Source organism: Trachemys scripta, chromosome 6, assembly GCF_013100865.1.
Source record: "Trachemys scripta elegans isolate TJP31775 chromosome 6, CAS_Tse_1.0, whole genome shotgun sequence".
Taxonomy (NCBI): domain Eukaryota; kingdom Metazoa; phylum Chordata; order Testudines; family Emydidae; genus Trachemys; species Trachemys scripta.
Window position 1 is genome coordinate 124,303,353 of NC_048303.1, and position 24,509 is coordinate 124,327,861.

Here is a 24,509-nt window from a genome sequence, read left to right on the forward strand (position 1 = left end):
TTTTCAGAGTTTTTAAGTTGATCACTAAGATTCACACTGGTTCTTTTCTCCTCCTTTGGATTTCTACAAAGCCGTTCCTCTTACACTTGCAATTAAGTTTATTTGACCTGCCCTCAGCCTATATCATACTGTTTTGTTTTGTTTTTAAAAAGAGTTCATGATATTACTATTTTTAGGCATGTTAAAAAAGAAAAAGATTTGTAGCAATGGGACTTCCTGTTGTTGGAGAAACAATTAAAATATCAAACTAGAAACTGGATTTAAAAATCATTTGTATTATCAAGTGAGGAAGACATGCAATTAACAGAAAACAGGGAGAATCAGGAGAATAAAGTCAGAATTGAAAAACATTATGGTTTAAGATCATCTAGGGTGTATTTAATATTGTCCAGATAGTCTAGTATCACTACAGCTTGAAACTGGAGTAATTAGGGGACCCCCATCTCTAAGAAATACAATGCAACTCCCTTGGAATTACTCTTTCCTCTTGAGATGTCAGTACATCTGTTTTCAGTGATTGGGCAGATGCATATGAGCTTGAGAACTCTTCTCTGGAGTGGTGAAGGTGGTACTAATGGTGGTACTGGATGGCAACTAACAAAAAAGGATTCCTTCTGTCTATTTTACTGTACATTGCTGTGACATGAGTTGGTTCCGGGTTAGTTAAAATGCAGTGAAGAGGGGATTAATGCTTTCTGAAGCAGTTTTTTCAAAGAGGCATTTATCACAAGAGCCTTAAAGGTGACCTACAAAGGAGAGAAAACAAACCTCAGCATTCTCAATGGAGCTCTGGGCCCTGTCATACCTAGGCAAAAGGTGGAAGGGGAAACATGCACAGAGTGGTGAAATGCCTTGCCCAAGGATACCCAGCAGCTCAGTGACAGCTGAGAATAGAACCTAAGTCTCCTGACTCCCGTTCCAATGCCCTATCCACCGGGCCACACAGCCTTCAACATTTATAACTAATCTGGACACCACAGGGAACATTCCTTCATTGTGACCTGTGCGAGCTTGATTCTTTATTATTAATAGAGAAGGGTCTGAAAGTAGTTTTTCCCTGGAGGAAACAGGTTTTTATTTAATGTTAAACTTGAAAATCAGATACCTTCTAGCTTGAAAGACACTAGTCTTGTCTAGACTAGGAAAAAAGAACATTTTTTTAAGTATGTTAGTTAAAATGACTTTAAACATCACCTACCACCTCATGTAGACTATGGCGTAGTGATGCATAAAATCATATTAGCCAATATTTAAAAAACAAGTTTCCTAGTCTAGATGAGGCTTTTGGTTCCAGGAAAGCTAGTGTAATAGTACATCACAAGAGACAAGAAGGGTGAAAGGTGAGCCATTGAGTGAGGAAGGAATTTTCAGTCATACTGTTCAGCGTTTTTTTAAAACACCATCTTTAAGATTTTAGAGAAGAACATCTTAAAGATTCAGCACCTTCACCCCTTCAATTAAGATGTCAGAACAATATACTCCCTGTGAGATCCTTCATTTTCCTGGAGGATTTGCAGGAGGAAGAGCAGAGTTGACATTCCTGTCACTTTCTAAGGTATACAAACAAGCGGCAGGAGGAGAACCTCTTTTTAAAATAAAAAACAAAAAAACATTTCAGGCCTTCTTTATATGTCATGATGAGGCAAACGGGGGCATATAAGTTCTTTTTTAAAAAAGCCGTTGCAGGTCACCTTTAAAGGCAGGTCGGGGTAGTTGAATGAATGCTGACTACATTCATAAGAAACCAGTAGATTGCAAGCTCTTTCGGGGATGAACAGCGCTTAGCACAATGGGGCCCCATTATAGAATCAGAATCATAGGGTTACAAGGGACCACCAGTCATTTAGTCTGACCTTCTGCCAAGATGCAGGATTTGTTGTGTCTAAAGCAGAATTTGTTGTGTCAAAATTCTTGGTTAGCCCTCAGTCATTACCTTAATAAACATGATGTAATTAATAGCAATGTCAAAAATGGGCTTCCAGGTAAAAGTGCCCCTCCTCTCTCATCAAATTTGCCCTGTAATGTTGCAGTATGATAAGTATACAGGTCCTTCATTGCCACCTGGAAGGGATTTTCTGTCTTTGTAGGTTCTCTGATCTCCCTGAGCATTTTACAGTCACCTTCACCACCCTGGTCAGGTGGTTGGTAGTATATTCCTACTGCTATACTCTTATTGTACATTCAAGTAGTCCTGTTTGAAGAGGACTACATTAATGCAAAGTAGGAATAATTTAGTTTGTACCCAGAGCATTCACATGGGGGCACTTACAGCACAGCATTTTGGTGTGCACTGTCGTTCAAACCCCTGGACTCTAATTCTGCAGATGCTTACTGCCAGGTATAGTGCTTACTATGGTAAATAGTGCTTGTGATGTGTAGGAAACTACACGCAACAGTAAGTGCTTTTCAAGCAAGCAGTTACAGGGCTAGGCCCTTAAGTGCCCTTAGTTCTGAATCACTTATTTCTTTATTGATTCAGAACTCTGAATAAAAAAGAGATTTTCATATAGAGGCTTTGGAAAAGCGGTACAAAATACCTTTGGTATAGGCTACCTATGGTAAATAGGCAGCTACCATGTTTTAAAACCAGACAGAAAAGATCTTGGGGAAAGTGCCATTTAGCAGTGGTAGGCAATGGTAAGCATACACTCTAATCAGTATATTACACAGTCTGCACATTATTATGATACAGTGAGAGTTCATCAACTATAACTTTGGCCTGGTCTACACAGGGGCGGGGGGGATCGACCTAAGATACGCAACTTCAGCTACGAGAATAGCGTAGCTGAAGTTGATGTATCTTAGGTTGACTTATCTCGCATCCTCATGGCACAGGGGCGACTGCCGCCGTGCCCGCCCCGCCTCCCCGCCCCCCCCCCCCGTCAACTTTGCTTCCGCCTCTCGCCACGGTGGAATACAGGAGTCGAGGGCAAAGCGATCAGGGATCGATTTATCGCGTCTACACTAGACGCGATAAATCGATCCCCGATAGATCGATCACTACCCACCGATCCAGTAGGTAGTGTAGACGTACCCTTTGATAAAACCATGCTGTCAGTTCCAAGCTAAGTTTTTTAAAAGACCTTTCCCTTCTAATATTGTTAGCGATACACACTCTTGTGATGTACCTGCATGTTCCATACTATTCCCAGAACCCTCTGGAAAGCTTTATTCCTTGGGGGCCATGCAGACTTCACCTTGAGCTATGAAAAGTTTGAGGTGGGGGCTTTAGAAGGAGCCATGCCTTCTGTTCCTTCCAGTCTCCAAGGCAGCAAATTAGAAATCCTTGGCTTTCAGTCCTTCGGTCATTTTCCTTTGTTATTTCTCCTTGGTCAAGAATTAGTTTTTATTGTAAACAGTCAACTAAGCATAGTAATAGGTAGAGTTCGTTTTTCTGTTTACAAGTATTTAGGGATTAAGTTGTTTCAGTTTTATGGTAATCTCTCCTATCCTCAGTGTGACAGTCATTCTGCCATGGTGGCAGAGCCAGGAAGAAAGATGAGCTTTAAGACCTAACCTTGCTGTAGAGGCAGGAAATACGTAATGGTATGTCTACACAGCCCCGTGCCAGCAAGCCTCCCAGCCCGGATTGACAGACTTGGCCTCATGGTGCCATACTAACAATAGCTGTGTAGACAATGCTTTGAAGATGCAGCTCAGGCTGGAGCTTGGGCTCTGATGCCCACCCCCATCCCTAGGCTTCAGAGCCCAACCTACAGCCCAAGCTGCAATGTCTACGCAACTACTTTTAGCGTGGTAGCGCAAGCCCAAATCTGTCGACCCAGGCTGGGAGACTCACTGTCATGGGCTGTATAGACACATAATAACAGACCTTGATCCTCAGGGCTTTAGTGAGGGGTGCTTGCAGTTTATTACTTGGGCCCATAGCTACCTGGGTGTCTACTCTGATGCTGATGGAAAAAGATATAACTTCCAGGGCAGAGTCTGAGCCATCTCTGGGCCTTTCTTTCAAGCCCCATCCCTGAGGCAAATCAAAGTTCAACTCTGCGAGGGACTGGAATGTTTTGAAGAGTAACTTCAGATTTGGTACTGAAAGTTTCTTCTTTGGTATTGCAAGATCATGAGAAAAAGCAGCACCATCACTCCCTAGAGAACCACTCCTCCTCTGTTAGATGTAGGGATAGTGGTTCCAGCAGGGATTGACAGCAAAGAGCCATCAGCTACCGAGGTAGGTTGTTAGAAGGAAGAGATTCTAGGTAAACTGTTCCTTTAACAATGAACTTCCAGGAGAAACACCGCCTTTTAGATATCATAGCTCCTCTCAGCTCTTTCTTTCATTGGACTGTTGTAAAAAGTAATCTTATTTTAGCAATCAGAAATCCAGGACTGACCGAATGCAAGGGCAGTCCTCAACTTCCAGCCATGTGTTGCCAGAGTACACACTCCTTCTCTGGTGTATCCCCCCTTTGCCATTGGGAGTCTCCAGGGGGTAGTGTAGAAGCTAATGTGCCTACACCATCCCTGACTTGTTCTTCACAAGATGCATCCCTAGCTGGGCAGGGCCATCAGCTTTCTGACCCATGTACATGCCAGAATGGGTCTTATGATTGACTCCTATGCTTCTTGTGCCCCTTATATCGTCCAGCAGAAATGGTGAGCTCCAGGTTTCAGTGGCTGACCCGTTCACTCTTGTGTTTTGAAAGGAGGATGTGGAGTAGCATCTTTGCCCCACGTTTATCCCTAAAGTGGCCACTGATTTTCATCTGAATGAGGTCACCAAATTTGCCTGACTTCTTCACCAAGCAATGTTCACTGCCAAGGAAGGGTATGCTGCATACTTTAGATCCTAAGATGACCCTTGTTCACTATCTTAACAGTACGAAATACATCCTTAAATCCCCCAGACTATTTGTGGGTTAAACAAGAAGCAATTTCCTTTGTCAAAATGGGTTAAAACCTGTTTTGAAAGGTTGAATCGATGGATATTCTTGTCCCTGATAAAGACTCATTGGCACTTCTATCTGGAGCTCAGCCTGTACCTTTTACACAGCTTTATTCACCTCATTATTCTCAAAATCCAGTTTGAGAAGGGAGTCCTGCTGTCATTTAGTCTTCTCCTCAAATCAGTTCTCTTGGGTTTACCACTTGTCAGTCTTCCAAGTGTGGGTATGTGAACTAACAGTGCAAAAAAAGAAAAAGAAAGAAGGCAAGTTGTTCAACTATACCTCAGTAGATGGAGTACAGATCCACACCACCATTTTCTATCCCCACTTCTTTTAAGTCTGTTGGATTCCAATGAAGTAGAAGCAAATGAAGGTACATAGGGGATGCACATCTCTTTATAAAGCTTTGCCTGGAATATTTCATATCTCAAGACAAAGCCCACTCATTCCCCACTGATGCAGGTGTTGGTGTAATATATAGACACGTTCAATGAGAATGGATCTGTGTAACAAGGTACTCAAGGAATGCCAGCTATGGGTTTGTAACTTTCTTTTGTGTGTATTATATTTGTCTTTAAGATATATTAGTGATTATATATAGGCTGACGAATACTGAATAAAATCCCAAGCAGTTATTTTCTGAAAATGACCTAATCTCCATCTAAAACTTCAGGTTCCAAACAGAATAAGTAATCCTATTACATATTACTATTTTGGTGTTTCAAGTGAAGTAACCTTTACTTCGTCTCTAATCATCTCTAAAACTGGTAAAGAGAAAATTATATTCACACTAACTGTGATTTGCTTCTTGTAGCGATCTATAAGATTTTTATAGCAGTTTTTATTTTGTTTCTCCAGGGAGAAACTCATTCGTCTTCAGCATGAGAACAAGATGCTGAAGCTTAACCAAGAAGGTTCCGACAATGAAAAGATTGCCTTGTTGCAGAGCCTGCTAGATGATGCAAATCTACGAAAGAATGAACTAGAGACAGAGAACAGGTAGGAAAATACATTCCTTTGTTCTAATAACTGTTTTTCTAAATATTCGTACACCTTTGTCTTGTGAAGTCTGTTGTCAGCATTACATTACCCAGGTCAAAGAATCTAGTCATTTTGTATCAAAAAGCAACTCAGTCCACACGCGAGCATACCTAAACCTTTCCAGAATTTGGAGTCTCTATCACTTTTCTATTATAGGCGTAGCTTGGTAGAGCATTCAGCATACTGACACATGCAAGGTCAGAACGGGCAGTCTATATTGCTTCAGAATCCCCTTCTCCAGTACTGCTACAACAAAAGACGATCCTGCATCCTCTCTACCACCCCTTTTTTCCCCTCTTCATTTCCCACCCATTCTTCCATCTCCTCCTTCCATTTGTCTTTTTGAAGACATTACAAGTATCTCCAAAAGGGAAGACCGATAAATATTGTTGCCAGTTGTTAGAGATTGTCAAGTTGATTTAGGTTTTGTAAAATGAAGATTTTACATAAGTTTAGAGCAATAGAAATTTTTTCATGAGTTTTTAAATAATTCCAGGGAAATTATTAGAATTTGGACATTATCCTGCCATAGTTGCAGCTCAAACATTGCAATATATACTAGTATCAGGGACGCGCCTTTTCCACCCTACCATGAGGTTGTGCACCTGTCTTAAAAGTGTAAGTTAGATGTGGGACCTCTTTTGGTGGTCCGACCTTAAAGGTTGATGGAACACAGTGAGTTTCCTGGTAACTTTGTGGGCAAATACTGTTCTACCAACTGACCATGCTCTCGATAGTTTAGTAGGACATAGGACTTCATAATAATCTCTTGTCCTCAACTATCAGTACAGCGGCTTCTAACGCTCTCTGTCCCAGTTTTGTCCTCGGTGATCACCATGGTTCATTGATGAAGCAAGAAGGGAGATGGCTAGAGTGCTGTGGGTTGGAGTCTGATGTGGAGTCAAACTGATCCTGACATACCGATTTTTAAGACTGTATGCTATTATTATATAGGAGGTAAAGAGGGGCTGTTCAGTCTCTGACAGTGGAACTATTCTGAGCTGTTGATAGCTTGATAAATGCTAGTGACCTCCAGTCAGCAAAACTGTCATGTTTTTCTCACTGTGGAGAATTTTCATGTTACTTTGAGGATAAAATCACTGGGATCCAATCTGAGTGGAGGGGAACTGGACTGGGTCCATTGTTGGTAGAGGTCTGTGCTCAAGAAACCCGTTTTGATTATGACTACATGCTAATGATTGACCAATAGGACATCTGCCTTTTTTAGGAAGGGTCATGGAGAAGGTTGCAGCTTGGCAACTCTGGCAGTTCCTGGAGTCTTTGGATTTGCTTATATCTGGTCAGTCAGGCCTGCTTTAAATAATGAGGCATGTATTGCATTTTGTGAGTTATGCCTCAAATCCCAAACTGAGAGGTCATAAATTTTCCTTTTCAAAACAGGCATTCAGTGAAATGGACATCAAAGTGGAGTTGCTAGGCCAGGCCTGAGTATAGATTAGGCAGGTGGTTCAAAAGTTGTGCCAAGAAACCTTTGACCAAATAGATATCTGCTCCACACAGTTGGCTCAGATTCCAAGTTAGGAGAATCTTAAAGACTGAAGTTTTCTATGTAGGTTATGACATTTTGCAGCAGTATCTTTCTTTACTTATATTTGGACATACTCATTTTTCATGAGTAATCTTGGATTTACACAATGAGCACCATGGTATTGATGCTAGCATTAAAGTCACTTGGTCGCTTCCCTGCCTAGTTGGCCTCTCAGTATTCCTTGACCAAAGCTATATGGTCCTGCTCCCTAACGCATTCTCGGTTCTTCTCTGCCTCAGTGTGTCCGTGTAGCGAAGCAAGGTTCACCGGCACGGCACATCCTGCTGGTTGTCCTGGGAACTAGCTCAATACTAGCACGGAGCGCACTCTGCAGGCCGATGTCTCACTTGCCTCAGGCCCCCATGTCCCTCCTGGTGCCTCTTACCCTGGGGTTCTGCCCTCCGCAGTACCCCTACTCTGGGTCTCCCAGGGGAACCCCCAACCCTCTCACCGACCTTGCCTCAGTGGCTACTGCCAGTCATCATCTAGTCCCCGCTCACTGGGGCAAACTGCAGTCTGTCATGGCCACTCATCATTGACAAGGAGATTGGACCAGCTGCTTCTGCCTATCTCTGGGCTGCTGCCTCTGCAACCCCAGTACCTGTTTTGGCCCTTTTAGCAAGGCCCATAGCCTGGGGATTTACCAGGCTGGAGCTCTCCAGCTCCTCGTGCCTATCCCCAGCCCTGCTCTGTTCCCTGTACCCTGAGCTCCCAGGCAGCCCTGTCCTTCTCCCTCCAAGACTGGAGAGAGAGTCCTCCAGCTTCTGGCTCACAGCCCTTTTGTAGGGCCAGCTGTGGCCTGATTGGGGCATGGCCCCAGCTGTGGCTGCTTCCCCAATCAGCCTAGCTTTTCCCAGCTGCAGCCCTCTCCAGGACTGCTTTTAACTCCTCTTTACTGGAGTGGGGCAGCTGCCCCCCACTACAGTCCTATCAAGGACTCTGAAGAAGAGGGATCAATATGGTTCTACAGAGGTAATAGTACAGTTAGAGAGGTCCATTTACAGGTAACTAAAATTTTTCCTTAATGAACTAACTCTGCAGATCTCCACGGTTGGTAGAAGATAGTACTGATTAGCAGGTAGTATTACACTCCAGCAGGAGGCCTTAGGAGTCATTTTGAGTAAAGACTGTAGAACTAACTGCCCTTTCGAACAGGAATCTGATCAAGTCCTAGAATTGAGAAGGTGGTGCTTTATAAATGTCAAGTATCAGGGGGTAGCTGTGTTAGTCTGTATCTACAAAAACAACAAGGAGTCTGGTGGCACCTTAAAGACTAACAGATTTATTTGGGCATAAGCTTTATAAATGTGTAAATTATACCTTGACATTAGCAAAGCTTTTGATACAGTCTCCCACAGTATTCTTGCCAGCAAGTTAAAGAAGTATGGATTGGATAAATGGACTATAAGGTGGATAGAAAGCTGGCTAGATCTTCAGGCTCAACAGGTAGTGATCAACAGTTCGATGTCTAGCAGGTAGCCGGTATCAAGCGGAATGCCCCATGGGTCAGTCCTGGGGCCGATTTTGTTCAATATCTTCATTAATGATCTGGATGATGGGATAGATTGCACCCTCAGCAAGTTTGCGGCTGACACTAAGCTGGGGGGAGAGGTAGATACACTGGAAGGTAGGGATAGGGTCCAAAGTGACCTAGACAAATGGATTGGGCCAAAAGAAATCTGAGGATCAACAAAGACAAGTGCAGAGTCCTGCACTTAGGATGGAAGAATCCCATGCACTGCTACAGGCTGGGGACTGACTGGCTAAGCAGCAGGTCTGCAGAAAAGGTCCTGGGGATTACAGCGGACAAGAAACTAGATGAGTCCAACAGCGTGCCCTTGTTGCCGAGAAGGCTAACGGCATATTGGGCTGCATTAGTAGGAGCATTGCCAGCAGATTGAGGGAGTGGTTATGCCCTCTGTTCAACACAGGTGAGGCCACATCTGGAGTATTGCATCCAGTTTTGGGCCCCCCACTACAGAAAGGATGTGGACAAATTGGAGAGAGTCCAGCAAAGGGCAATGAAAATGATTAGGGGGCTGGGGCACATGATTTATGAGGAGAGGCTGAGGGAACTGGGCATATTTAGTCTGTAGAAGAGAAGAGTGGGGGGGGATTTGATAGCAGCCTTCAACTACCTGAAAGGGGGTCTTCCAAAGAGGATGGAGCTTGGCTGTTCTCAGTGGTGGCAGATGACAGAATAAGGAGCAATTGTCTCAAGTTGCAGTGGGGGAGGTCTAGGCTGGCTTTTAGGGAAAACTATTTCACTAGGAGGGTGATGAAGCACTGGAATCGGTTACCTAGGGAGATGCTGGAATCCTTAGAGGTTTTTAAGACCTGGCTTGACAAAGCCCTGGCTGGGATGATTTAGTTGGTTTTGAGCAGGTGGTTGGACTAGATGACCTCCTGCAGTCTCTTCCAATCCTAATAGTCTGTGATTCTATGGATTGATTTCCCCTGCACAGCCTGGCAGATCTCATCTATAGATGCATCTCGGACCAAGCCAGCAGAAGCAGCCATGCACCATGTGGAACATGTCCTTAGACCTTCAGGAACTGGAACTCTAGTCTGATCCTAGCAGAGCTAGTTCCATTTGAAGAGTGTCTGTGTAGAAAATGCTCTATCTAAGGTTTCATCCCCATAAGCTACAAAGAGTTGGTAGGATACGGGGAATGGTGATTCCTTTCAAGTGATTACTCCTGTGTATTCCACAGTAGGTGTGTGTGCTCGCCACATGCACCGGTGCAAGAAGTTTTTCCCTTAGTAGTACCAGTACTGGGGGAGCACCGCTGCGACCCCTGGAGTGGCGCCTGTATATCGCGCTATAAGGGGAGCTACGGGCTCTTCCCACCCTCCTCAGAACCCCCCTATACAGTTTTCCATAGGGATAAAGTCCAGCTCCGCCCACACCCGACGTTCCTCCCAAAGGTGGTCTCCCCCTTTTATGTGGAGCAGAGCATCTTCCTCCCCGTGCTCTGTCCCAAGCCCCACTCCTCTAGCGAGGAATGCAGCCTCCACACGCTCGATGTGTGTAGGGTGTTGGCTGTTTATCTGGATCGGACTAAGCCGTTCCGGAAATCCGCTCAACTCTTTATTGCCTCGGCCGAGCGGGCAAAGGGGCAACCCATCTCCACCCAGCGGCTTTCCCGCTGGATCACCTCGTGCATGCGCACGTGTTATGATTTGGCAGGGATTCCCCCGCCACCAATTGTAAGGGCACACTCTACGAGGGCTCAGGCCTCATCAGCTGCCTACCTCACCCATGTCCCCATCCAGGACATTTGTAGGGCGGCCACGTGAGCCTCTGTTCACACATTTACATAGCATTACGCGATCGTCTCCCAGTCTAGGGATGATGCCGGGTTCGGCAGGGCGGTACTTCGTGCCGAACCATCGTGAACTCCTACCCATCTCCAACAGATATTGCTTGGAATCACCTACTGTGGAATACACAGGAGCAATCACTCGAAGAAGGAAGGACAGGTACTTGTTCCGTAACTGCCGTTCTTCGAGATGTGTTGCTCCTGTCTATTCCACACCCCATCCTCCTTCCCCTCTGTCGGAGTTGTCCAGCAAGAAGGAACCGAGGGTGGGGAGAGCCCGTAGCTCCCCTTATAGTGCGATATACAGACGCCACTCTAGGGGTCGCAGCGGTGGTCCCCCAGTACGGGTACTGCTAAGGGAAAAACTTCCGGCACCGGTGCATGTGGCGAGCACGCACACCTACTGTGGAATAGACAGGAGCAACACATCTCTAAGGACGCCAGTTACAGAACAGGTAACTGTCCTTTTTGTCCAAAAGATAAGACATTTTTTGGCATATAAGTTATGCAGTCATGGCTCATCCACAAGGCTTCACGGTATTTTACAGAAAAAATAACTCTTTTAGTTACTCTGATTTTTTTTAAACTATTACTCATAATCATGAGTTAACCTGAAGTTACCAAATATACTGCATAATTGTTAAATGGTAGAACTATTTTAATCTTCTAGGTCATTTTCTCCTTTTAAAAAAAAAAAGAAAGAAAGGGAAAAAAAAGAGAGAAAAAGACATAAGCTTAAAATGAAATATTTTTTAAATTTATTCTTTTGGGGGGGAATAGGAAAGAGGAGGCAAGTCATCACTATGTGGGTTCATAAGAGGAAAAAGTTGGCATCTTTGACCCACTAATAATGAGTGTTACAGCTTCCCATGATGTCTAACTGGAAAGAAACTCATCTGAGGCATATCCATACCTGAATCTGGCATCTGAAGAAGTGAGGTTCTTACCCACGAAAGCTTATGCTCCCAGTACTTCTGTTAGTCTCAAAGGTGCCACAGGACCCTCTGTTGCTTTTTACAGATTCAGACTAATACGGCTACCCCTCTGATACTTCATACCTGAAGTGTTCATGGACAGAGATGCTCTAGGACAGTGGTTCTCAACCAGGGATACACGTACCCCTGGGGTTACGCAGAGGTCTTCCAGGGAGTACTCAACTCATCTAGATCAGAGTTTCTCAAGCTGGGGGTTGCCGGATGGGTTTAGGATGGTCACCTCCAGCGTTAGGGGGTGGCAAGCAAGACAGTTGCCTGGAACCCCACATAACTGGGGGCCCCATGAAGCTAAGTTAAATGCTTCAGCCCCAGGCAGTGGGACTCGGGCTTCAAATAAGGTTCACAAGAGAAAAAGAGGCTCAAGTATCACACCAACTGATGTATTTTATAATTATATGGTAAAAATGTAAAAGCAAGTGCTGTGACACTTTTGTATGTTTGTCTGATTTTTGTAAACAAGTAGCTTTTTTAAGTGAGGTGAAACTTGGGGTACGCAGGACAAATTAGACTCCCTTAAAGGGGTACAGTAGTCTGGAAAGGTTGAGAACCACTGCTGTAGGAAACAGCAGACGAGTACGGCCAAAATCTCTCTAAAGGCTGTTGTAGACTTTGAATAAATTAATGTGGCTTTGCATCTCTTATGTAAGTGGGCCAATACTGGTGGGCACAAAATGTGTCTCTCAGTCTTTGGAATGAATTGAAGTGTCAGTATATTTAAAATTAAATAAACTCTCTGAAAAATAAGCTCTAAAAGAGAGACAAAAATCATAGACATAATTATTCACTCCCTTTGAAAAGTAAAATTTGTACCTTGTTTTCTAGGCTGGTAAATCAGAGACTTCTGGAGGTGCAGTCACAGGTTGAAGAATTGCAAAAATCTTTGCAGGAGCAAGGTTCAAAAGCTGAAGATGTAAGTAGAAGTGTACATCATACCTATATTCAAGTACCCACAGTTATCCTAACTTACCCTTTATGTGATACCAGCTACATATCATATCATGAGGAAATAGTCCAGATACGGATTTCTGGCAGTTTTTCATTCTCCCAAGTTTAGATTTCAGCAACGTGGCCTAAAATTAAACTATGCCTACTTCTTGTAAAGTGAGACTCTGGTCTAAAACAAATAAATGTAAACAAATTATCATGTGTAGAAAAGAAGTGAAGCGCATTCCCTGTCTTGTCATCTTTAGTGTCCCTGTTCCTTTGGTAAATTCAACATTGATTACAGTTCTGTTTGTACTCTGTAGATTAGTGAGATTTAGAAAATCAAGGCCACACTATGTAAATTCACCACTCTCAGTACCATTTAGTAAAATATACCGTGGTTTTTGTTTGTTTTGTGTTATTTTCCTGAAGCAAAGTCCTTCCTTACCAAAGAAAACCCAGGAATTGCTGTTATAAATGTACCTGCATAGTGCAAATTAGGGTTGAGATTTTACACATGCCAGAGCCAAGAAATTCAAATGATCAGCCCTCTTACTAATGCAGTATTGTCCCTCCGTGCATGCCTTGATAAACCTGACTGCCTTTTTAATGCAGTGTGGGGAAAAGGTACAGTTGCTGTGGCTCCATAGCTTAAAATTCTCCATTGAGAATTCTTTTTGGAGATCCCCACTTTTGAGAGCGCATGCTTTAAAAGCCACAAGCGCCAGAGCTCTCTAGAAAGCAGTAACCTTTGGGGTTGTGTGTATGCTCTCTTGCATATCCAAATGTATATTACTTTCTAACCCATAGTCACAAGTCTTCAAGCTGTTGCTTTCTTCTTCACTGTTATTGTTTTAAAGCAGACTTAGCCCCGTGGTGTAGACCTGCCCTAAGTAGACCTAAGTTATGCAACTCCAGATATGTACCTTAAGACGACTTATTGCAGCGTCTACACTGCTCTGGGTCGACGGGAGAAACTCTCCCATCGATTTATCTTATGCTTCTCGTTCCGGTGGAGTACCAGAGTCAACGGAAGAGCGATTGGTGGTCAGTTTAGCAGGTCTTCACTAGACCTGCTAAATTGACCCCCAGTGGATCGATCGCCACGGCGTCGATCCACTGTAAGTGGAGACAAGCCCTTTGTGAAACCAGTGCAAATTTTTATGTCACTGCTTATTTTGCTTTGAATTTCTTATGTTAATTTAGCTTAATCTAGTTTTTACCAGTGTAAACTACACCAAAATAAACCATACTTACCTATCATTAGTTATAGAATAATTTTTTTAAAAAATAAGTAGTGTAGATAATTTATTTTGAAGGTAGGTCTGTGCCATTATGTGGTTCGAAGACCTACTCTGTGCCCTCGGTTACATGGATCAAAGCCAAAATTTTTCTTGGTGGACCTGGAAAATTGGAAGATCAGTATTGTAAACCATGCGGAAATGTGTGATGTTTTTTAGTTGTTGTTATTTGTTGTAAGTTTAAGTAGTTCCATTGCTTGTCCCATAAAGCAGTAAAAATATTGTTTATTTCTGAAGTCAGGCACTTGTGCAAACCCAGTACATGCACTCCTAACATGGGATCCACATGGAGACAGAAATAGTTCATTTTGAGGGTGCAGGGCAAAAACAGAATTACCTGGGAATTTTTTTCCGTTGTTTCTTTATACAGGTAAGAAATCACCGGCAAAGCAGTTTTCTTTCCCTAATATTTTTTTGAGATAGAGATAAATTAGTTATTAAAGGTTTTGTTTTTTTTAAATCCACCTCCTGAATATTTTTGCCAACGTTTTTTTTATGATAATTGTGTACAGGTGTTTCAGACTACAAATGCTTTTTGTGTAATGACAGTAGGATAAAACTGACTTCTAATTACCTTTAAGTATTTATCATAAATGAATAAACTGTTTCCCACCTGGGAGAAAAAGGCAAAGCAGCTGGTGGGAGTTTGCTAGCTGCTGTAGGGAAATTTCTGTTATTGTGGATGAAGGTTTTGAGCAGGGCTAATGGCAAACAATTGTGAAACTTTCAAAAAATGAAGAGGATGATGTCAATGTCAATTATTTTTAAAAGGAGAAAATGAATTTTTCCTCCTATTCAGTATAGTAATCGTAAGGGTTACTTGTAACAACAATAGGTACAACATTTTGAGACAGAAATGTGTTTTTTCAACTTGGCAATGCCCTTTAAAAGGGTTTGCTATACATTTTTGTAGCACATCACTTCTTTACTTAGTTATTTAACTCAAATATATTTTACTGTCCCTGAAAACTTTATATAGTGCTGTAGGTTTATGCAGCAATCTAGAATGGGTAAAATGTGCCATATAAATATCAGCTTCACTACAGTGCAATACAGAACTCAAACATAGGATGCATAATGCATCCTTTTGCCTAATCTTCCTTCACTGATAAAGTATAACTCAGTTCTCACCTTTGTGCCTCTTCTTGTTATTGTTTATATTGTATCTATCCAAATGAGATTACATGTCCTTTACAGTAGGAACCTATCTTAATTATGTTTCCAAAGCACAATTCACATCTTTGGTATTGCGCAAGTAATAAAAATAAAAGCAAGTGCATACAGGCAAAATCAACTGAGTCAAACGGCCACTTGTGGTCTCTACGTAACTGATCAGAGCACTAAGTGGGACACCCAGATTTGAATCTTGGGTTAGTCTTCTACTCCCAAGACCTGAAGGAGACTAGACACTACTAATGGCTTGATCCTTCCTCTTTGAAATCAATGGGAATAATTGAGTCCTAAGTGTCCAGGGATAAAATACCTTGTGACTATACCATATCTCCTTTCCCAGGTGATATATACAATAGTTTGTAACAGTTGTTTAAAGGAGCCATATGCCTGTCTTCCATTACAGTTGGTACAGAGACTGCGAAAGTAAAAGGAAAAATTCCAAGGATGAAGGAACCCAAACCCGCACAGGGTTGGATCTTTAGTTGGTGTAAATTGTTGTAACACCATTGAAGTTGGATTTTCACCAATTTGTACCACTTGAACAGCTGGCCCACACAACCTTTTGCCAGAATAGGAAGTATATCAAGAAAGTCCTACTCTGAAATAATCAGAGCATATCCTCAGAGACAAGGAAGAGAGTGAGTGTAAAAACAGTATTTTAAAATGCTTAGTCCAGCTGAGAGTTTTTCTTGGACTGCACTTAAATGGTCCATATTTGGCTGTGTAGTTAATCCCCTGTTGAGGGGAATTTGGAGGTAGAGCAGCGACTTCATCATTGTACCTTTGCTGGTTATTATTATTTTAATTGCAGTAGTGCCTAGTAGCCCCAATCAAGGACTAGGACCCCATTGTGCCAGGCGCTGTACAAGCAGAACAAAAAGGTGGTCTCTTCCCCAAAGAGCTTACATTGTTTGGCTTGTATAGAATGATAATCAGTGTGAACTGAAAATAGAAATGCAGATTAATTTGACGTGAGATGCTCTGCTCAGTCACCCTCCCCAAAATAAATATTTTTCTACATCATGGCCCACAGGCCCATCCAACAGACTACGTCTTGTTTGACTGTTTTGTCACATCATGGGCACACCTTCAAAATGACTCTTAAAAACAGCAACTACTCTCCTATGACATTCTAGTTTGAGTATGCTGGTTCACGTATTTGCTTCTTTACTACTTTTATATTGTTTGTTTGTAGTGTGGAGGCAGAAAAGCAGTCATCAGGTACGTCTAGACTGCAAATAAAAACCCACAGCAGGCCTGTGACAGCTGACTCAGGCTCGCAGCGCCCGGGCTGTGGGGCTGTTTCGTTGCAGTGTAGACTTCCAGACACAGGCTGCAGCTGGAACGGGCCAGCCCCGGGTGTCAGACTGCAGTGTAGACATACCCACACAGTTGAATGCAGTATGGATAATTTGTGCTAGCTTTCTAAAAGTCCCCGGAAAATGAGACAGGATAATGAAATGACTAAGTACAGAGAGGAAGGAAAAATGTGCATATATTTCCCCCCTCTCCCCTTTCCCCCAATGAATAGTTTTAACTTTTTCTGTTCATGAGTTAAATAGTTTCTTCTCTTGGCTGCTGTTTTTGCTTCATACTAATATGTTCTCTCTGTCTCTTGGCATGGGTTTCTGCTCAAGGCTATTGTGAGTATGGCTTTCTGTTTCCTTAACACTATCATGGTTTAGGCATTGATAAAAAATGAGATGCTTAAATATGTAAAGTGACATTTTGTCACAAATGAAAACTAATTTTGAAGCTTTAAAAAAAAAATGTTTATTCAGCTGTGACTTAACCACGAGGTATAGCTTAGGACACCACAGGTGTAAGATATTTGTGCATCTGTAGTCAAACAATAAAGACATGAGAACAAAGAACAGGGAGAAAAACCATTGAGGCTGAATTCCTGGCCCTACTGAAATCAGTGGTGACATTTCCACAGTGTTGGTGGGGCCAGGGTTTTAGACTTAATCTGATGTTTCTTTAATGCTTTAGTAGAGCAGCTCTTCAGGAAAGCTTGCTGCACTGTCTTTTAGTTTCAGATAAAGAAGTTTGGATTAAGCTGCAAGCATACCAGAGCCTGGAGAAAAGAAAACAAATGAAATAGAATTGTTTTTCTAATAAATTGATCTATTCAGTATTGATCCAATTTCAGAGAAATGTTTGTAAAGCATCCTAACTTCAGTATGATCATAGAACTGTCAAGGGAAGGATAATTACTACAGTACCATAGAGAACTGCTGTAAATGTTTGGTCTGAACAGCATGCAATGAAAATATGGCAGCTTTGGCATAAATGTAAAATTATGTATTTCACCGTAATTGATATAATCTCAAGTTCCACGTTTTAAAATAATTAACACACTTAACTTTCTATTTTAGTCAGTTCTTCTGAAAAAGAAGCTTGAAGAACATCTGTAAGTAATAAAACTTTCCAGCATTTTTTTTGTAATGATGAAATAAAAATACTGACTTTCTGTACACTGGAGAATGGTTAGCCAGTAGCGGGAAGGTAGTCACTCATTAATGATTTGGAAGATATGTAAGCAACAGAAGTGTAGACAGCTAAATATACCTAAGGAAGCCATTATTCAAGTATTATTTACATCTTGTAGGGAAAGTCTTTGCCAAAGAAAAATAATTAAGGAAGAATAATGATTTTGTGGTGGTAGAAAAATTTGATTTAAAATTTTGTAAAGCTTAAATCAAGAGGAATAGTTCATGTTGCCCTGAAGAAAGCACTTTAATATAAACCGTATTTACTTGTCCACTCTGAAGTATACATTAAAGCAGTGGTTCTCAACCAGGGGCATATGTACCCCTGGGGGAATGCAGAGGTCTTCCAGGTGGTACTTCAACTCATCTAGATATTTGCCTAGTTTTACAACAGGAAACATAAAAAGCACTAGCGATGTCAGTGCAAACTAAGATTTCATACTGATGATGACTTGTTTATACTGCTTTATATACTATACACTGAAATGTAAGTACAATATTTATATTCCAGTTGATTTATTTTATAATTATATGGTAAAAATGAGAAAGGCAGCAATTTTTCAGTAACAGTGTGCAGTGACACTTTTGTATTTTTATGTCTGATTTTGTAGTAGTTTTTAAGTGAGGTGAAACTTGTGGGTACACAAGACAAATCAGACTCCTGCAAGGGGTACAGTACTCTGGAAAGGTTGAGAGCCACAGCATTATATAACAAAAGATAAGGTAGGTGAGGTAATAGCTTTTAGTGTACCAGCTTGTGTTGGTGGAAGGTACAAGCTTTCAAGCACAGTTCTCTTCTTTATGTGTGGGGCAGGAAGGAGAGTGTCTGGGCTCAATACAAGCTGGGACAGATTGTTCAGCAGAAGGGGTAATGCATTTGGAAGTGGTCACTTTAAATTAAGTAGGATGAGGGGTTCGGGGCAGGGGAGTGAGGGCTGTGGGCTCTGGGGCAGGGCCAGGGATGAGGGATTTGGTGTGCAGGCTGCCCCGGGGCTACGGCGGGGGGACAGAACTCCCCACAGCTCTCTCTCGCCACAGCAGTACCTGGGCTGGGGGGAAGAGGCGCCTTTCCACACTGCAGCAGCTCCGGCACTGGGGCCACGGGATAGGCACCTTTCCCCTGGCCGCAGCAGGTCTGGGGATAGGCTGGGGGAGGGGAAAAGGGAGGGGTACCTCTTCCCCAGCTGCGGCAGGTCCAGACTGGGTTGGTGCCAGGAGAGGGATGCCTCTCTCCTGGCCGTGGCAGGTCCGGGGCTGGGGAGAGGCAGCCCTCCCCGCTGCAGCCCTGAGCATCAACACGGCGCTTAATAGGCTGCTCCATGGCCGCGCAGCTTACAGGGAACTCTAGCCTCCAGAAACTCCACGTTAACAAACTCCCCCTGAATACCATGGATGTCACCTCCCTATACACCAACATCCCTCGCCATGACAGCATCACTGCCTACCTCAAATACAAACAAAATAATGGACAATGCTTGGAAATCCACCCAAAACACATCCGTGTCATCTTCACCCACATCAATTCCACATTTAACAATGAACACTTTGGCCAAACCATGGGAACAGCCATGGGTACTAGAATTGGCTTCCCAATACGCCACCCTCTTCATTGGCCACTTCGAGGAAAAATTTCTGGAAAAATGCACCATGAAACCAATGATATAACTGCGATACATAGATGGTATTTCCATCATCTAGACAGAAGTCCTAAACTTTCTCATAGATTTCCACCACAACTTCAACCACCACCACCCAACCATCAAACTATCTCTAGAACACTCTCTTGACTTTCTGGACACCACAATTAGTTCAAACAATGGAATCCTACAAATGACCGTATACAAGAAATTCATTGATCACCACATTTACCTCCACAGATTCAGCAACCACCCAGACATAACAAAATATCTGTTATCTGCAGCCAGGCACTCATATACCACTGACTTTGCTCGGAAGAAAGAGTCTGGGCTACACAACTAAACACACTATAATCTGCTTTCACTAAACAAATACACTCCACCAGAGAACTAGATCACATAATGGAATGAGCCTCCCAAATATCCCAATAGAACCTGCTTTAGTCCAGAAAAAAACACACTGACTGCACATCCCTAGTTGTCACCTACCACCATACTGGAACCCATACGGGGTATCTTCAAACAGTTACAACCCATATTTGATAGGGACTACATCCTGAAAGAAATGTTTCCTGAACCCCTTCTTCTGGCCTTGAAACTACCCCCAGCCTTGTGAAGTTGATCATCAGAAGCAGCTCCCCACAGACCAGGACGCACCAAGTAACAGTGGCACCAGACCCTGCCAGAAAAACAGATGCAAAACCTGCAGACACACAGCAGGGGAGATATCATACCCCCCCATAACATAGCTTTCAAGATTCATGGTTCCTATGCATGCTTATCAGAACAGATGGTGTACCTCATCCAGTGCATCGAATACCCAATAAGTATGTGGGTGAAACCAGATGTTGACTACGCTCTTCAGTGGACTCTCACAGGAAAATGTTAAAAAAACCTATCATCTGTGGGCGTACACTTTTCACAAAGTGATCACTTCATATCTGATCTTTCAATCCTTGTCCTCAAAGGAAACCTGCACAACACCTTCAAAAGGTGAGCCTGGGAACTTAAAATCAGAACTCTGCTGAACACCAAAAACCATGAACTTAACAGGGACAGTGATTTTATGGCTCATTACAACAAACTGTAACATAGCACACTGCCTACTACCCTTCATGCATAACCAATCTAACTCCCAGTTGCCTACTTCATTTCAAGTGACCACCTCCAAAAGTCATTACCCCATCTGCTTTAACAGTCTGTCTCAACTTCTATTTAACTCAGATACTGTGCTTCCTTCTCCAGAGCAGAAGAAGAGCTCTGTGTAGCTCAAAAGCTTGTACCTACCACAAACAAAACTTGGTCCAATAAAAGATATTACCCTCCCCTACCTTGTCTCTCCCATAGCCTGGGACCAACAGGGTTACAACATGACAAACAGAATAAAAGATAACATCTTAATAAATGTGATCATTTTGTTTTACCATTTACGCACTTGTCTTAATTTTACACTTTTCTGAACTGCAGTTGTTACCTAAAGTTCTTCTTCAAGTGGTGGTCCCTATATGTATTCCATACGTATATGCGCATGCAAACTATGTGCCTGAATCCAGAAGTGTTTCTAGCAGTATCCGTTGACCCGCACGTACGTAGTGCGTCCCCTTGTGTTCGCAGCCAAGGATATAGTAAGGTGTGAGGGCTGATGTCTCTTCAGTTCCCTCTTACTGCCGCGTGGCCCGAGTCAGAACCTCTGTTCCTTCACACAGGATTCTCTCTCAACCACAAATGGGAGTTACATAATGCCACACTCCGATACTTCTTCCACAAATGGGACATCTGGTCATGGGACCTCTTTGCTACTCATGAGAACTTAAAGCTGCCCCTTTATTGTTCCAGAGGGGCCATGGGAGAGGACTCGCAGGGCAATGCTCTTCTCCTCCCCTGGACAAGCGACCTCCACTAAGTCTTTCCCCCCATTCCCCTCCTCCCACAAGTGTTATGCAAGATTCACCGGCACCGAGCTACCATAATACTCATAGCCTCATTCTGGCCCCGTCAGTTTTGGTTCATGGATCTCCTCAGACTCTCCACCCACACACCACTCTGCCTCCAAACACTCCTGGATCTCCTCATACAAGATCAGTGCCAGCACCCCAATCTGGGCCCTCTTTGCCTCACGGCCTGGTTTTTGGATGGGGCTCAACTGTAGACAGAGCATACCAGTGCAACACATTCTTAACCAAAGTAGGGAGGGCATCCACTTGGGCCTACTTCCAAGCTAAATGACAACGCTTCACCGTATGGGCTCACTGTCATCACCACCCAACAGTGCGATATCTATACCTATCATCCTCAACCACCTTCTCGATCTCAAAACATCAGGTCTTGCCCTCAGCTGTTTATAGGTCCACCTGGCAGCACTCAATGCCTTTCCCCTCTTCCTCTCCTCCCACTGCCCCCCGTGGATGGCGCCTCCGTGTTTCACACCTTACCGCTGTCCATTTCATGAAGTGTCTACTCAAAACCTTCCTGCCAGTACTGAAGACCCCCACCACCGGGGGACCTTAATCTCATTCTCTCTGCCCTCACAAAGCACCCTTCAAGCCTCTGGCAACATGCTCCCTCTCCCACCTTTCCATGAAGGCAACATTCTTAGTAGCCATTACCTCAGCTAGACGGGTCAGTGAACTGGTGACTGTGATTTCAGACGCGCCCCCCCCGCCCCCCCCCCACACACACACACCGTATTCCACTAGGATAAAGTTTCCTTGTGGCTACACCCTAAATTCCTTCCAAAAGTAGTTTCAGAGTTCAACCTAAATCAGTGCATCCACCTACCTGTTTTCTGCCCCAAACCACATGCCTTCCACTCAGACAGGGTCCTGCACTCCCTCGACGTCTGCCGTGTAAGTGCCAGTCTACCTCCACAGGACTCGCTCCTTTCACTCATCGCCAAAACTATTTGTGGCCATTGCCAACCAATCCAAGGGCCAAGCCCTCTTCTCCCAATGAATCTCCAAATGGGTCTTCAGGTGCATCCACGAATCCTAAGTATGATCCAACATGCCACCACCAGATGTAGTCACAGCCACTGTACACGAGCACAAGCAGCCACACTGGCCTGCCGCACGGACATCTCGTGGCAAGACATCTGTCGTGCAGCAACCTGGTGCTCTGTCCACTCATTCACATCCCACTACACCATTGCACAAGCAGTGGCTACGAACACTGCTGTGGGCCAAGCCGTACTGCAGACTGCACTTCCCATCGCATTCTCTCACCCACCTCCACACTGATCACTGCTTCCTACTCACCCACATATGGAATCTGTGTAGGGACCATCACTCGAAGAAGAAGAGGAGGAAGTGGTCCCTATTTGTATTCCAATGCCCGCCCACCATCCCCTCTGCTGCAGACCGGCCTGCACAGAGGTAAGAGGGGATACTGGAAAGGCGTCGACCCGCACAACCTATTATACCCTCGGCTGCAAACACAGGCGGGTCAGTGGACACTGCTAGAAATACGTCCAGACTCAGGTGCATGGTGCACATGCCACCCACGGATGGAATACAAATAGGGACCACACTTCTTGAAGAACCTCCAGTTACAGGTAAGTAACCTCCTCATATGATGACCTACTGGCTTACAAGAAGTGTATAGCCTCTATTTGGGGTGTTGTGGGGGGTTAGCCAGTCTTTAATAATATCATAGCTGTCAAAATTATGTATTTCAAGCAGGCTTTGTACAGGTTATTGTAAATTATAAAATAATTGTAGAATTTTGGACTGAGAATGGAGCTTTCTGATGTTACAACTGTGCATATACAGTAATGTTTTTTCTTCTGTTTTTTAAACAGTTCCATTCTTTGATCATTGATATCACTCAACATGCCCTACTGTCTCTCAGCCAAAAGTCAGCTTTGTTATAATTTCCCAGAATTGTAGAACATGGACTTTTTTTATTGCTTAATTTTCATTTGAGATGGAGAAGAGTGTTGGAACAATAATGTATCTTTTCACAATTTGTAACAGAGAGAAGCTGCATGAGGCTAACAATGAAATACAGAGGAAACGAGCTATTATTGAAGATTTGGAACCAAGATATAACAGCAGTTGTGAGTTTTCTTCCATTAGAACACACGGTCTTTACATAAAAAAGCTTTTATGTACAGAGGGTCTTTAATAATTAACAGAGGAAAACTGTAAAACGTTTTAAAAAATGAATTGTAAAATTTTAAGTGTTTTATTAATACAAAATTATAGGGAAGTCTGACAATGATAAGCCGATATTTAATTCTTGCAGAGGAGAACATCAAGATTTACTGATCCAAAAGATACTGCTAATGTTTATAGAAAGGAAGCAGAGGCCAGTTTACTAAAATCTTGGTGTCCAGAGGAATGTCAAGTTAATACAGTTCTTGATTGGTCATCTTAACCTGTTATCTGTTGCTGTTATCTGCAATAGGATCCCTGGTATCTGTTATGTTAAAAATCCCTCCATGCTTATTAGCTCTCCTGCAATATGCTGATACGTACTACATGTTGCCTCAACATGTGTTCAGATTGTAGACTGAAATGGTGATGACAGTTGGAGGATCAGAAAAATCATTAGAGTAAATCTTTTGACACTAGTTGGTCAATGAGAATGTGGCTTTGGACAAGTAAGCCAGTTTGGGATTTCACAGCCACACACCAAGGCCTAATTGTAAAGGACTCTAAATGGTATATTGCTTTTTAAAAAAAGGCAAATGTGTACCGCCATTACATTGAGTAGATTGGAAAAAAAGAAGTTCCCCATCATCTTTCAAACAACAACGCCAGCATCTATCTGAAGGTACCAGACAGGCTTTATTCATGAAAGAGTCCTGTAAGATCTACACACTGTTTTGTTCTCTATTAGTTTGAGTGGGACATGTTCCTTATTTTTTTTTATCTTCTATAATATAAAGCATATAGCTGGGGGACTCTGGTAATTCAAAGATGTGGAATTGACTAGTCAGGCCTTTGTAAACTGTCAGCCTACATAATCCTTATGCCCACTGGGTTTGAGGGGGGATACATTGGTAGGGAAAAGGCACACTTATGCATCTGTGGGAATGGGAGGAAAAATGGGCAGTAGGAGTGAGTGGCAGATGACAGTAAAGAGTTGAAGGAGGAAGTGACATTTTTAAACTGGTTCCCCTTCCCTCCCTCTCCATCATGCACACACGCCGAGAAAAGTCAAGCTGCCA

General features: G+C 43.1%; 1 protein-coding gene across 1 annotated transcript in view; it reads left to right on the forward strand.

Moving 5' to 3' along the window:
- Positions 1-24,509, forward strand: part of HOOK3 (hook microtubule tethering protein 3) — a 105,388-nt gene that overhangs the window by 69,708 nt on the left and 11,171 nt on the right. Inside the window, exons 15-18 of the mRNA XM_034773121.1 lie at positions 5,763-5,903; positions 12,635-12,722; positions 17,589-17,623; positions 23,311-23,393. Coding sequence (XP_034629012.1) covers positions 5,763-5,903; positions 12,635-12,722; positions 17,589-17,623; positions 23,311-23,393 — 347 coding nt within the window. The remainder of the gene's footprint in view (positions 1-5,762; positions 5,904-12,634; positions 12,723-17,588; positions 17,624-23,310; positions 23,394-24,509) is intronic.